The sequence below is a fragment of the Molossus molossus genome, unplaced genomic scaffold, assembly GCF_014108415.1.
Source record: "Molossus molossus isolate mMolMol1 unplaced genomic scaffold, mMolMol1.p scaffold_m16_p_1, whole genome shotgun sequence".
Taxonomy (NCBI): Eukaryota; Metazoa; Chordata; class Mammalia; order Chiroptera; family Molossidae; genus Molossus; species Molossus molossus.
Window position 1 is genome coordinate 111350191 of NW_023425344.1, and position 13174 is coordinate 111363364.

General features: G+C 43.5%; 1 protein-coding gene across 1 annotated transcript in view; it reads left to right on the forward strand.

The window, feature by feature from the left end:
- Window positions 1-13174, forward strand: part of CUBN (cubilin) — a 292271-nt gene that overhangs the window by 98664 nt on the left and 180433 nt on the right. Inside the window, exon 28 of the mRNA XM_036275497.1 lies at window positions 5800-5950. Coding sequence (XP_036131390.1) covers window positions 5800-5950 — 151 coding nt within the window. The remainder of the gene's footprint in view (window positions 1-5799; window positions 5951-13174) is intronic.

Sequence of the window (13174 nt, forward strand, 5' to 3'; positions counted from 1 at the left end):
GCCTATTCCACAGGCTGGGCCTCACACTTAACCTACTACATGATTTGTCTCATTTGCTGTTTAAAACATCCTCATAGATAAGAACCATCACCATGCCAAATGTATAAAAAACAAAACAAAAACCTTTTCACTAAAGAAGTTAAGTAACTTTCACAGTATAATATCCTAGAGCTGGACTGGACTTGAACCTTGACCCTGACACTGACCACATTGAATATACCCTACTGTGTTCCTACAGTAAATTCTTTCCTGCTTCCAGTTGAATTCTGTTAGTGACACTGACTTCAGTAAACCACCATATGAACCTGTGAAGTATAGTTCTCCGAAATGTAACTGTCTTTCTTACTTTGACTAGGATTTTTTGTTCTCTACAATTATTAGGGGATTCTCTAGTATACCTGGGTTTCTCCCTCATGGCAGATGAATTATTTCAATTACATATTAAATGCTGAAGGATAAAGTTTTTGGAGTTTTGAAAGATTGCAACAGAAAATAGAACAACATTTTTTTTTTTTTTAGAAGCATCTTCATATTTTAATCCCAAAGAAACTCCTGATTTATCAACATGGACTGTATTTATTTCATAAAATTAGTATTCCACTATAAGAAAGAATTTTCTTTTAGAAAATTTTCAAGTAAATAAGAAAAACTATAGTTTTAAAAAGTCTGAATTATTTGTTCAGCTGATGTGGCTCAGTGGATTGAGGGTCATCCCATGTGGACTGAGAGGTCCCAGTTTAATCCCGGGTCAGGACACATGCGGGGTTTCGGGCTCAATCCCTAGTAGGGGCTGTGCAGGAGGCAGCCAATCAATGTTTCTCTCTCACATCAATGTTTCTATCTCTCTCTCCCTTCCTCTCTTGCTCCAAAAAAAAAATAAAAACATATTTAAAAACAAAAAGCCTGTATTAGATGCCAATCTAAAATACAAAGCGCTGAGTTTTAGTTGTTACTGTTTCTAAAATGGGTTTAGAAGTTAGTCCATATATCCTAAGCTCATACATATCAGACAGTCAGTTATGATTTTATTCCTTCCTGACACACACACACACAGCAGCAGCAGCAGCAGCAAAGAGGCACTTACAAAGCACATTTCTGTTCTGAGAGCACTTACAGTTTATATACTTGATCCCCACTGAGGGGACAGGCTGAGGTGCACATTTAGCTATCTCTGCGTTCCTCCAGACTTGAGTTCCAATGACTCCTAAAGCACCTACAAACCCTTAATCTTACAAAACTTGTAGGATACTTTTTCTGTCAGTTGTGCATTTTGGCTTTATATCTTCCACCTCAATATTTAGTAGGAATCCACAAATCATTTCATATTGCAACTGGAGTCTGAAGTCATTCACAGTCTGATAACCTATGCATGTGTCAAATTATCAAAGGAAGTAGATAGAAATTGGTAAATGTGGCTAGGCAAGAGATTTCCTTCCTCTTTGAATGTCCTGTGAGTGGTTGAGATATATCTGTGGGGGGAAGACCCAAACCACAAAAGTCCTAAATGAATAGTCTCCTTAAGGGAATAACTGAAAACAGTCTACAAAAGAGGTTTTGTAGAAACACATGTCCACAGTAGAAGATACATTTAATGCCTAATTTGAAAATAAAAGCATCATTTCAGGTATTAAAAAAAAAAAAAAAAACCTGTAAACACGGTTCTACAAATTAGATATGCATATTCAAAGTGAAAACCTCACTCTTTCTCTCCTTAATTTCTAGTTGACTTTATATGGATTAAATTCCAACCTCAAATATTTGTTCAGACCTCTTAGATCTTCAGGCTTTCCAAAAGCAGGGGAAATCATACCCGTAGCAGGCCCAGTGCTGGCCAGTAGTTGCAATGAGTCACAGCTGGAATGTCCTGTGGTTAACATTTTGCTCTGAAAACAGAATCAGAGGGCTCCAACGGGTTGCCATGGTAACCAGTATTTGTATACTTTGAAAAATGACTGTTCCTGTTTTGTGTGGTCAATTTACAGGGGAATGAATTGTAGCGGTGACGTTAGCCATCTGTGTGGATTCAAACAAAAAACTCGATTTAATTAAGTGTAAACTTTAGAAGGACTTAAAATTGGGGGCATGGGATTTTTTTGGTATAGGGGTCTTGTTTTATACTAATTAATAAGTGTTTTCATCAGTGTCTGTTTGACATTTATTTTAATGTATCATTTTCTCCTTTCCAAAGGTGAAAAGAAACTAATTGTCTTTTTTCCATGCTCTTCCAAACCCGAGCCCTTTTTACTCCTGCCCCCGCCCCGTTCACAATGTGTTATTTAAGAACAACTGGGATTCAGGGGCCCCCCTTCAATGAGGTAATCCCATCAGGAAGGAAGGAAAAAAATCCCCTCAAAGTCATGTGAAAATGTCAGGTTTCTTAACCTTGCTGAGCAGGGAGACAAAACTACTATACTGCTAATGACCTTGAATAGAATCTAAAATATGTTTCCTCCAAATGTCACTGGCTCGTATTTCAGAAGAACCATCAGGCTTGGAGCAATTACAGTTATAGAGAAATCTTACCTTATGTTGTGTTGGATAAAAATGAAATAATTAAAGGTTTGGTCACTGAACTACAATTCGAAGTGAAGAATGAGCCTTTTGGAGTGGAAAACAGTAGAGTGTGTTCTTGCTTATTATGCCTCAGCTTGGGAACAGTATGTTTATTTCTGTATCAGTTAGTTTTGAATTGGAATGCGTACACTGAATTTAATAAAAGTGACGCTGAGATCAACACCCTAAGTGAAGCAGTAGCTGAGCAGTAAACAGATTGCAACATGAACCTCCCCTCCCCCTCAACTCCACCTCCTGCATCCGACGGTGGGGCCTGAGGTCAGAGGCCACCAGCTTTGGTTGTTGTTACCGGTTCTTTTTATGTTGCTTTATTCTTTTTCTTATTTTTGCTCCCTCATTATGGCATCTGCCAACTATCTAGAATATTAGAAACTTGATAATAAATATACACATTTGAAGCAGCAGTATTAAGAAAATGAAAAGGAGGCTGAAGTCAGCCTGAAAAATAAATCTCCTCTTTATTCCTTGGCTTAAAATGCTTGGGTTTAGAGTAAGTTATATAATGAACTTCCGAGTTTCTTTTTACATCTCTGCTGGCTTCCCCCCAAGTCTCACAAGCATGTATGTCTATTGAACAGCCAATTTTGAGAACTCAGAATGAGACATGCCAAGATTTATAAATCTGAGATGTACTATGACCCTGGTCCCTGCTGCACAGAATGGCCACACAGGATCGGGACCCTTTGCTGCCTAAAAGGAGCATGCTGGAATTTAGGACTGTAAGACCCTAATAGGCGTCTCACCCTGCAGAGCTCAAGTCACAGGCAGATCAAGTCCCATTGAAATAAATGCAGCTGTGGGGAAGCCATTGTGTCTATTCACCGAGGATGCCCTGGGGGGATGCAGAGGCGGTAGGGGCTCCAAGGAAACGCATAGTTAGGAAGGGACAGAGGACATATGTGCCTTTAACTAGAATGAACAGAATGTGAGCCTTCTCACCCAGAAGCACAAGAGCTGAGGCATTTCAAAGAAAAATGGATTATGACTGGCTCTAGGGATTTGAGAAGGTGCCATGGAGGTACTTTGTAGAATCTGATTATAAAGGTTTTCATGCTGAAATCAGTATGCTGCACACAGTATTTTTAAAATATGTTTTTATTGATTTTTTTTTTTTTAGAGAGAGGAAGAGAGAGAGAGAGAGAAACATCGATGTGAGGGAGATACATCAATCACCTGCCTCTTGCATGCCCCCTACTGGGGATCAAGCCGGAAACCCAGGCATGTGCCCTAACTCAGAAGTGAACCCGGACCTCTCAGTAAATGGGACAAGGTTCAATCCACTGAGCCTTACCAGCTAGGCCACACAGTGTTTTGTTTTTTTTTGTTTTTTTCAACCCTCATCCGGAGACATGCTTAGAGAGAGGAAGGGAGGAAGGGAGGAAGGGAGAGAGAGAAACATCCGTCGGTTGCCTTCCAACGTACCCTGAATGAAGATCAAACCTAAAACCCAGATATGTGCAGTGATGGGAATTGAACTGGCAATCTTTTGGTGCACAGGACCACGCTCAGCCAACTGAGCCACACCAGCCAAGCTTCACACAGTATTTTATATCATAGCATTTTAGTAAATAAAAATAATTTGGTCAAGTTGGTATTTGTTGAATCCAGATTATGCATTTTCCTTACAGACACATGCAAACACATACACTCTCACCTACTCTTACATACATGTAATCTCCTAGAGAATAACCAAGGAAGTCCATGAGTCTCCGATCAGATACCTTCCATTTGCTGTCATGGGCGTTCAACCCAAGGGTAACTGGAACAAAGTGTTTAAGAGGAACAGTGAGGGATTAAAAGAAAATATAATAGCCTGAGTCGTGAGGAAGCCAGTGTTTTGGATTATCTTTGCTGATTGAAGAGATATGGCTGAGAGTTTTAGTTTAAAGGTGTGTATCTAATGAAATTAAAAATATATATTTTTCTTTATTGATTTTAGAGGGAGAGGGAGAGAGAGAGAGAAACATTGGTGAGCAAGAACATCGACTGGCCGCCTCCTGCATGCCCCACACTGGGGATTTGGCCCACAACCTGGGCATGTATCCTGACCGGGAATGGAACCAGCAACCTCTTGGTGCATGGGTCAATGCTCAACCACTGAGCCACACTGGCCGGGCTAATGAAATCATTAAATGAGGCAGGGAAAGGGTGCACAACAGGAAGTATAAATACCTCAGTGAGAAAATGGGCAAATACCTTAGCATAAAAGTTCTAATAGAAAAAATACAAATGTCCAATAAACATGAAAAAAACTTCAACCTCAAGTGACACAAATGAAGACAATTACAAACACACACACACATGTTCACTATCAGCACCAGCTTTAAAAATAATAGCCATGGCTGTGAAAGTTCTACTGCACAAAATATTTCTGTAAACTGCTGGTGGGTGGGAAAATTGGTATAAATTAAATCATATACATAAGGAGCCAAAAGGAGATTATACTTTTTATTCATTTCCCTTTTAGGAATATTTCCTGGAGAAAATGTAAAATAATAGACAAATATTTATATCAACAAAAACATTGGAAATATCCTAAATGAACAACAGACTTGTAATGTAAATAATGTATTAGTATCATCTTATGCTACCATTAAAAAAATTTACATATGATTTAATGACATACTTAGTATAAAACAGGGAACATAATGAAACGTGCAGCCAAATTTACGCATACGCATATACACCTACACACACGTATGTACACATTTACAAATGAAAAAAATGTTTACAAGCTAAACTTCTGGTATTAACAAAATATCAACAGGTATTATCTTTAGTGGGATTAATGCTTTGTTTTTATTTTTCATAGCTTTTTTAAATGTCTGTTTTTTATGGTTAGTATTTATTTAAATATTTACATCTTACCATTATAACACCGCTGTTTAATGGGCTTCTCTTATGTGTCAGTGTGTGAACATATCTCGTGCAGCCTACTGTCTCCTTGTTCTGTGTCCGGATTATACTTTGGAGGGAATTTACTGGACTGACTTAAAACCAAACAATACTTGGACTTCCAAATTATTTGTCTTAGAAATCATCCCCATGACTCTCTAATTTTCTATTTCGAATACTGATGTTACGCATCCTGTACGTGACCCACCTAAGCGGATGTAACCTTCACTTTTGAACCAAGGAACAGTGTTTGCTGCATGAACAGACTACTCTTTGCATCTGGCAAACCTCACGACGTGTTCTCACATCGGCAAGTCTCTTTGCTTCCAGCTCTATGACGGCTCACGCAGGATGGGGCGCTACTGTGGAAAAGAGAGGCCGCCTTCAGGGAGTACGGCCGGCTCCATTCTTCGGGTGCTGTTCCACACTGACGGGGTTGGCCACGTCGAGAAAGGGTTCCGGATGCAGTGGTTCATCCATGGTAAGCCCGGCGCCGATCTCAGGCAGATTTTGTCATTGCTATTTGACCAAGAATTGTCCCCATTCCAATTCTCTTTGGAAACCATGCCATCAACACTAATTGAACAGGGGTAGTCATCTGGTGCTCGGCCTTGGACATTTCACTTAGACACTGGGGGCCGAGGGGACGTCAGTCCTGTTAGGGCTAAGAGGGAGGTGACGTCCAAGCGGACAGGATTTGGATAACTGCTTCAGCAGGTGCAGTGACCGCTTCAGAGGAAGAAGGGAACAGAATGAAGCGTCCGAGGGTGTGGCAGGAAAACTACGAGGCGGGGTGGGGACCTCTGGGGAGAGTGGGATAGGATGAGAGGTGAGGCTTCCTCTGACATTTCTGAGGAAGGAATGACGGGACAGAGGAAGAGAACAAGTCGGACAGAGAGAAAGGGAAGGGCAAGGCTGTGGAGCAGGAGCAGGAGCGGAGAACCGGTGACGCACTAAGGCAGGAGCGTGTGTGGTGCCTCTGCGGCGCCCACTGCGAACTGGTGGCTCAGGAGGCAGGTGGGGTAGTCGAATGGTTAGGGCGCGGTCTCCATTCACCAAGGTAGGGGGTTCGATTCTGGTCAGAGCACATACAATAGTCTAACAATGAATGCATACCTAAGTTGAACAACAAATCTCTCTCTCTCTCTCTCTACTCTTTTCTCTCTCTGTCTCTCTAAAATAAATAAATCAATAAATATTAAAATAACTTTAAATTGTTTCTCTGAAGATGAAAATTCATTTTACCAGTCAAAAAGGAGTGGTGCTCTAAACATGCTCTGCCAAAGCAGCATCAGTCACCTGGAACTTGTTAGAAATGCAGATTCTCAGGCCCCATCCCAGGCCTATGAAATCACAAACTCCAAAAAGAGGTTCAGTCTGCCCAGTGGTGTGGCTCAGTGGTTGAGCACTGACCCATGCACCAAGAGGTCGCCGGTTCAATTCCCAGTCAGGGCTCATGCCCAGGTTGTGGGCCCAATCCCTAGTGGGGGGCATGCAGGAGGCAGCCAATCAATGTTCTCTCTCATTGATGTTTCCATTCTCCCTCATTCTCCCTTCCTCTCTCTCTCAAATCAGTACAGGAAAAAAAAAAAAAAGAGGCCCAATCATCTGTGTTTTAACTGGTCTCCCTGGTGACTAATGTTTGAGAACTGCTCTCCTAGAGTGATCCAGACTTGAAAATTATAGTCCTTGTGAAAATTATAGTAGCAGTTCTCAACCAGCGCCTCAGGACTCACTGGTCTGTCTCAGTGGGTTTGAGAGAGGAGTTGCAGTGTTACAGCAGGAGCCACACACAGACATCTAGGCTATGGCTGGACTGTCAAAGTCAAGGGTGCACACAAGGTGAGGGCATGAATGTGTGTCATGGCTGACTCTTGAAGGTTGTTAACATCATAGTGCATTTATTATATGAATCTCAGTGCTAATATATAACTGAATAACCCTATTATATATTTAAGAGTGTTAGACATTCTGAGATCGTTAACTGGAGACTGAGTGTATTTCTGTTAAATAAAAATGGAATCTTCAGTGTTTAAACTATTCAGTGGTTATCCACAGAGCTACTTATAGCTTGAAATACGGATTATGAATTTCCAAAGTAAATTAACTAGAATGATTAAGCTTATAGAAGTTCTCCACCATCCTCTTCATCAAGTAGGTAGATTTAACCTTGGAATGTCGACTTATGCATCTATTAAATGAAGGGGTTGGATTGACTCATCTCTATTACACAGTTCATCTCTAGTATTCCGTGATTTAGAAATGGCGTGATTCTAAGGAAACCAGAGACAATGTGAAAAGACCTGGAAGAAACAGGGAAATCTCAGAAAATGCACCAGATCTTCAAGGACGAGGGTTATTTTCCAAACAGTGTTTCTCAGACTTGCATGTGCACAGGAGTCACTTGTTCACATGCAGATTCTGACGCAGGGGGGCTGAGGTAAGGCCCATAAATCTGCATTTCTGAAGGGCTCCCAGGTAATGCTGACGGTGCCACTCTCTAGACCACACTTTGAAGAACAAGTCAAGAGCAGATGTTAAGGGTGGAGAAATAAAATGATGGAAAGACAGCATCCATTGAGTCTAGAGCAAGTTTCGAGGTGCTCCCAGGGCTCGTTGTAATAACAGCAAAATAATATCTTCAACCTTTCTCTGTCAATGGGATAAGAGTGGGGACCCCTGTAAGTAAAATGACCTTACTGCTTAAGAGATTCAAAGAGGAGAAAGCTTTCACATGAGACAGAAGGTGGAAATTCAGAAATGCCGACCAGGAGACTGGTTCGCGGCTCGAGATACACACTGGATTTCCCTGGTAGTTTGTAAAGAGCACCATGTCTGGGTTCCAGTCTCCAGAGAAAGGATTCAGTTGGTCTGCAGTGGGACCTTGACTATTACTGATTTCAAAAAACTCCCTAAGTGCCTGGCCGGTATGGCTCAGTGGTTGAGCATCGACCCATGCACCAAGAGGTCGCTAGTTCGATTCCCAGTCAGGGCACATGCCCAGGTTGTAGGCCAATTCCCCAGTGGGTGCATGCAGGAGGTAGTCAGTTGATGTTCTCTCACATCGATGTTTCTCTCTCTCTAAAATCAATAAAGAAAAAAAAATTTAAAAACTCCCTAAGTAATTCAGGATGGAGAGTTTTAGGAGCAGTGAATTTGCTGGTCATATCTTTCTCCACAGTGAGCTGCTTCCCCCCTGTCCAGGCTATTCTAGCCACGTTAGCCCAAGGCCACGCCAAGGAGCATGATTCAATGGTCATTACTAACTATACCGATGGCTGTGTCACTGGGTGCTTCCAGCCAACGTGCTAGACATGGCTGACTCTTCTGCTGACAGTGCTGCGTTTTTGTTGGGACATTTTTTTCCTGTCAGTTCCTTCTGAAATCTGTCTTCATAGGGGGAGTCAAAGACACCCTCTGTCTATTGTCTTTTCCTGTTTACTATTTCAAAACTTTTTCCCAAGTGCTGAAAACTTGCAAAGCTTGGACCTGGAGTTATGCAACAAAATTTCGCCAGCTGGGACCAGAACTGAAGAAACAGTTAACTCTGTGTCGCCCACTGTATATAAATTATACATGGGGAAAACCTTCTGGAAGGGGATGGTTAGCAGTCTAGATCAGTGCAAAATTAACTAATTATCATAAACTGTGGTGATGCAGTGCCACAAGGACCCAGAGTTTACTCTCTGCATCTAAACTGAGTCTTTAGCTGGAGATGATAGCCTGAGAAGAGGGGCTAACAGAATAGATGGGGTCAGGGCAGAGGTTTCAGTGGGACCCAGTCCCTCACGTCTTACCCATTGGAGGTAGACTGAAGACCTGAACCTGGTTTCGCAGTTCTCCCTGTCCTTGATCCACAGATGTTTTGGGCCATGTGCTGTGTAGGAGCTGGGGACAGTGTGGGACTCCTCCCAGCAGGCCTGCCTGGTTCCTCCTCTCCTAGAGTTTGCAGGTGACTGGAGAAGTAGCCATCAAGCAGAGAGCACTCAAATAAACATCAATGATAAGTGACAGGCAGCACGCAATAGAGGATTTGACATTGACAGGAGGTCAGAGAAGTCCTGCTTGAAAATGGGTCCTTGAACTAAAATGTAAGAGTAAGCAGGAGTGCCTGGCCAGTGTGGCTCAGTGGATTGAGCATCGTCCCATGGACCGAGAGATCCTGGTTCGATTCCTGGTCAGGGCACATGCCCCAGTTGTGGGCTCCATCCCCAGTGGGGGGCGCACAGGAGGCAGCTGATGGATGTTTCTCTCTCATCGATGTTTCTCTCTCTCTCTAAAGACATTTTATTTATTTATTTATTTATTTATTTATTTATTTATTTATTTTTAAAGCAGATTTAATTATTATTTTATTTTATTGTTATTTTTTTATCCTCACCCAAGGACACTTCCAATTTTTGTTCAGATAGAGTGGGAGGGAGAGAAAGGAAGAGAGAGAAACATCGACGTGAACGGGACACATCGAGTGGTTGGGATAGGGCCGGGAAAAAAACTGCAACTGACTTAACGTGCCCCTAGCGGAACCGAACCCAGGTCTCTCTGGACCACAGGCTGACGCTTTAACTGCTGAGCCAAACTGGCCAGGGCTACTGATACAGTTTTGAAGTGACTGAACTTTCCTAGTAAGTACATGTGACTTTTAGAATCAGAAAACAAGATTTCCGTGTAAAAGTTGTAGCAGTTGTCCTCATGAATGTGTGCGTGTGTGTGCAGTGGGTGTGTGGATGTGGAGGTCATCACGACGATCCTTCTGCACAGCCTCACTACATCTCCCTCTCAGAATCAGGTTCGAGGGCCAGGGCCCAGGCTACCCAGCCTGGCCACCATCCCTGAGCATTGCTGCCGAGGCAGAATCCCCACACACTTCATTTTGCCGATCAATAAATAAACCCGTTCGCAAAATGTGCTTCTTTGTGGACTGCACAGACCTTATATTTGCTTTGAGAAAATGGATCTACAATCGGGCTTTATTTGCGGGCCCGTTTCTAAAGTGGCCGAGTGGATGGGCGTGAGATTAAAGCGCACTGCCTGGCCTGTATGCTCTGTGGGAGCCGTCAAAGGGAGTCCCACCCTGGAAAGAAAGACGGGCTGCAGTCGCCCTGCCTGGCTCAACTGTTCACGGTATTCAGTGCTGACAGCATTGTCCAGAGGCTGAATTCAGCCTCGGGGGCCTCCGCCCGGCTTGCTGAAGGGAATATAGACCTTTCTGCTGTGGGAATAGGGGCCCCCCGCCAGCTGTGCACACCCCTCGTCTCTCCTGCTCCTTTCTCCCAGAGGCCTGCTTTCCCTTGGCAGTGGATCCCACGGACAAACAAGGTCAAGGGGCTTTGTGAGGGAGAGAGGACATTTGCAAAGGAAGAGAAGCCCTCCGCTAGGAATAGGGGAAGGGCTAAGTGGCATGTGATCAGGAGGTGATGTCACCCTGGATGTTCACAAAGGAGAGTGGAAGCCTTTTCTTTGGGGAGACAGATGACATCAGCTTCTCGAATGGGGCTGCTTTCGTTTTATCTTCCTAGTCGCGATTAATGAGATTTCTCAAGCCTTGAGGGTTTTCAGACATTGGCTCCGGGAGAACATTTTACAAACGTTGTCGAGATCCTCTGTGGCTGGCTTGGTCTGAACCTGGGCTGGCGCTTCCCTGACTCCCTGGGCACACGCAGCACTGTATCAAAGGGCCTGAAAGCATTTTTAAAGGCCTGGCAAAGGACCTCCGTGAGGTCAGCGGTGTTTCTCAGAAACCTTCCCTCCAGTTCTCTCTGCCTCACTCAGACTTCTCAATAGTCTTTGTTTATTGTCGGTCTTTCAGGGGAAATCCTCCTAACTTGCAATTTTTATTATTTTGCGGACTTAGGGTATGTGTGGGAGGGGTGTTGGGGTTCTGGGATGTTCATCCTTGGAGGACAAAGGTTTTATCTTTTGTAATTTCATTATCCACTTGCCTTTTATGCAAATGCTGGGTAGTCACTGGGAGGGTGTGAGGGTGAATACCCTGGGCTCTATCAGGAGCTCTGTGGGTCTCCCTCCAAAGGACAGAGACTTTGCCCTTGTTAATCACATTATAGTGATTAAATGTACCCTCCGTAAGCAGGTGTTTATTGAAAATATGTTTTTCATTTAGCCATTCGTTCAACCAACCAGCCAACACATATTGATTCACTACCAGGTTCTGGGCTTGGTATTTAGAATATAGAGAGCATATTAGATAGCTCAGGAGGCCATAACAAAAAAACTCAGACTGGGTAGATAAATAGCAGAAATTTATTTCTCACTGTTCTAGAGGCTGGACGTCCCAGATGAAGGTGTCGGCGGGTTTGTTCTCTCCTGTGGTCTCTCTGGTGGGCTTGCAGATGGTGGCCTTCTTGCTGTATCCTCACATGACCTTTTCTCTGTGGGTGCGCATCCTGGTGTCTCTCCAAGTGTCCAGATTTCCTCTCCATATAACGGCACCAATCCGATTAGATGAGGGTCCTCCCTAGGGGCCTTGTTTCAACTTAAGCACCTCTATAATATCACTATGTCCAAATACAGTGACCTTCTGAGTACTGGGGCTTCAATATATGAATTTTAGAGGGATGCAATTTAGTCTATAGCAAAGAGAAGGAGATAGCACCCTTGACCTCAGGAGTTAGTTGTGTTGTAAGGAAAACAGACAAACAAGTGTAGAAATAAGCCCACAATCCGACGCTGTGGGGGCACAGAGGAGATCTGGGAGAGCCGGAGAGAGTTCAGGAGGCCCTCCCGGCAGCTTTAGTACAAGTAGCAGTCAGCCAGACAAATGTCTGAGACAGGCAGACATTTCTAAGGAGATCAGGAAGGCTTAGGATAACACCAAAGTTTTGCAAATGGCAAGTATTTCAGGGAGAGTACATATTCTCAATATCAACCCCAAGGTGAAAATCGGCTCTTGTGTGGCTGGTTTGGCTCACTGGTTGAGTGTCCACCGATGCACCAAGAGGTCGCCAGTTCAATTCCCAGTCAGGGCACATGCCCAGGTTGTGGACCCAATCCCCAGTGGGAGGCATGCAGGAGATGGCCAATTGATGTCCTCTCATCGATGTTTCTATCTCTCTCTCCTTCTCCCTTCCTCTCTCTCTAAAATCAATAAAAAAAAAAATTTTTTTAAAGAAAATGGTTCTTAAAGGTTGAAAAAAAATCATATGCGTTATGTATAAAGTACAGATATCTATAATACTTAACAGATATATGGTATATCTGTGATGTTAAAATGTCATGGGAGAGAATTTGGGAAAAACATCTAAGAAGGCTCCTGAGGAGGGCCGTGGTGAGCCAACAATGGTTGAGAAATGCTGAGCTAGAGGGCGTGAGAGGCGCTGAGGCAGGGCAGGCTGGCAGAGACCAGTGGACAAGAGCCGTTGCAAGAACTTGGATTTTGTGTCTCATCTGTCCTGAGCCTTGCTTGTGCGCGTGTGGACGTTCACACTCTGGAGGTGTGACGTTCGCAGTGAAAGTGAACTCATGAATTGTGGTTTGCAGAACTTCCAGGGCAGGCTCACAAGGGCGGGATGTGAATCACACTGTCTGGTCCTAATCTCAGGCAGAGACCTTTCTCTGCTGGTGACGAATCTCTTTCACAGTGTCGCTTCCTGCGGGGTGGTGGCAGAGCATGTCCCAGAGAGAGAAGTGGTAAAACATGTGCCCCGGTCTGCCTCTGAAGTAACCTTATCTATGGTCGAAAACGTGC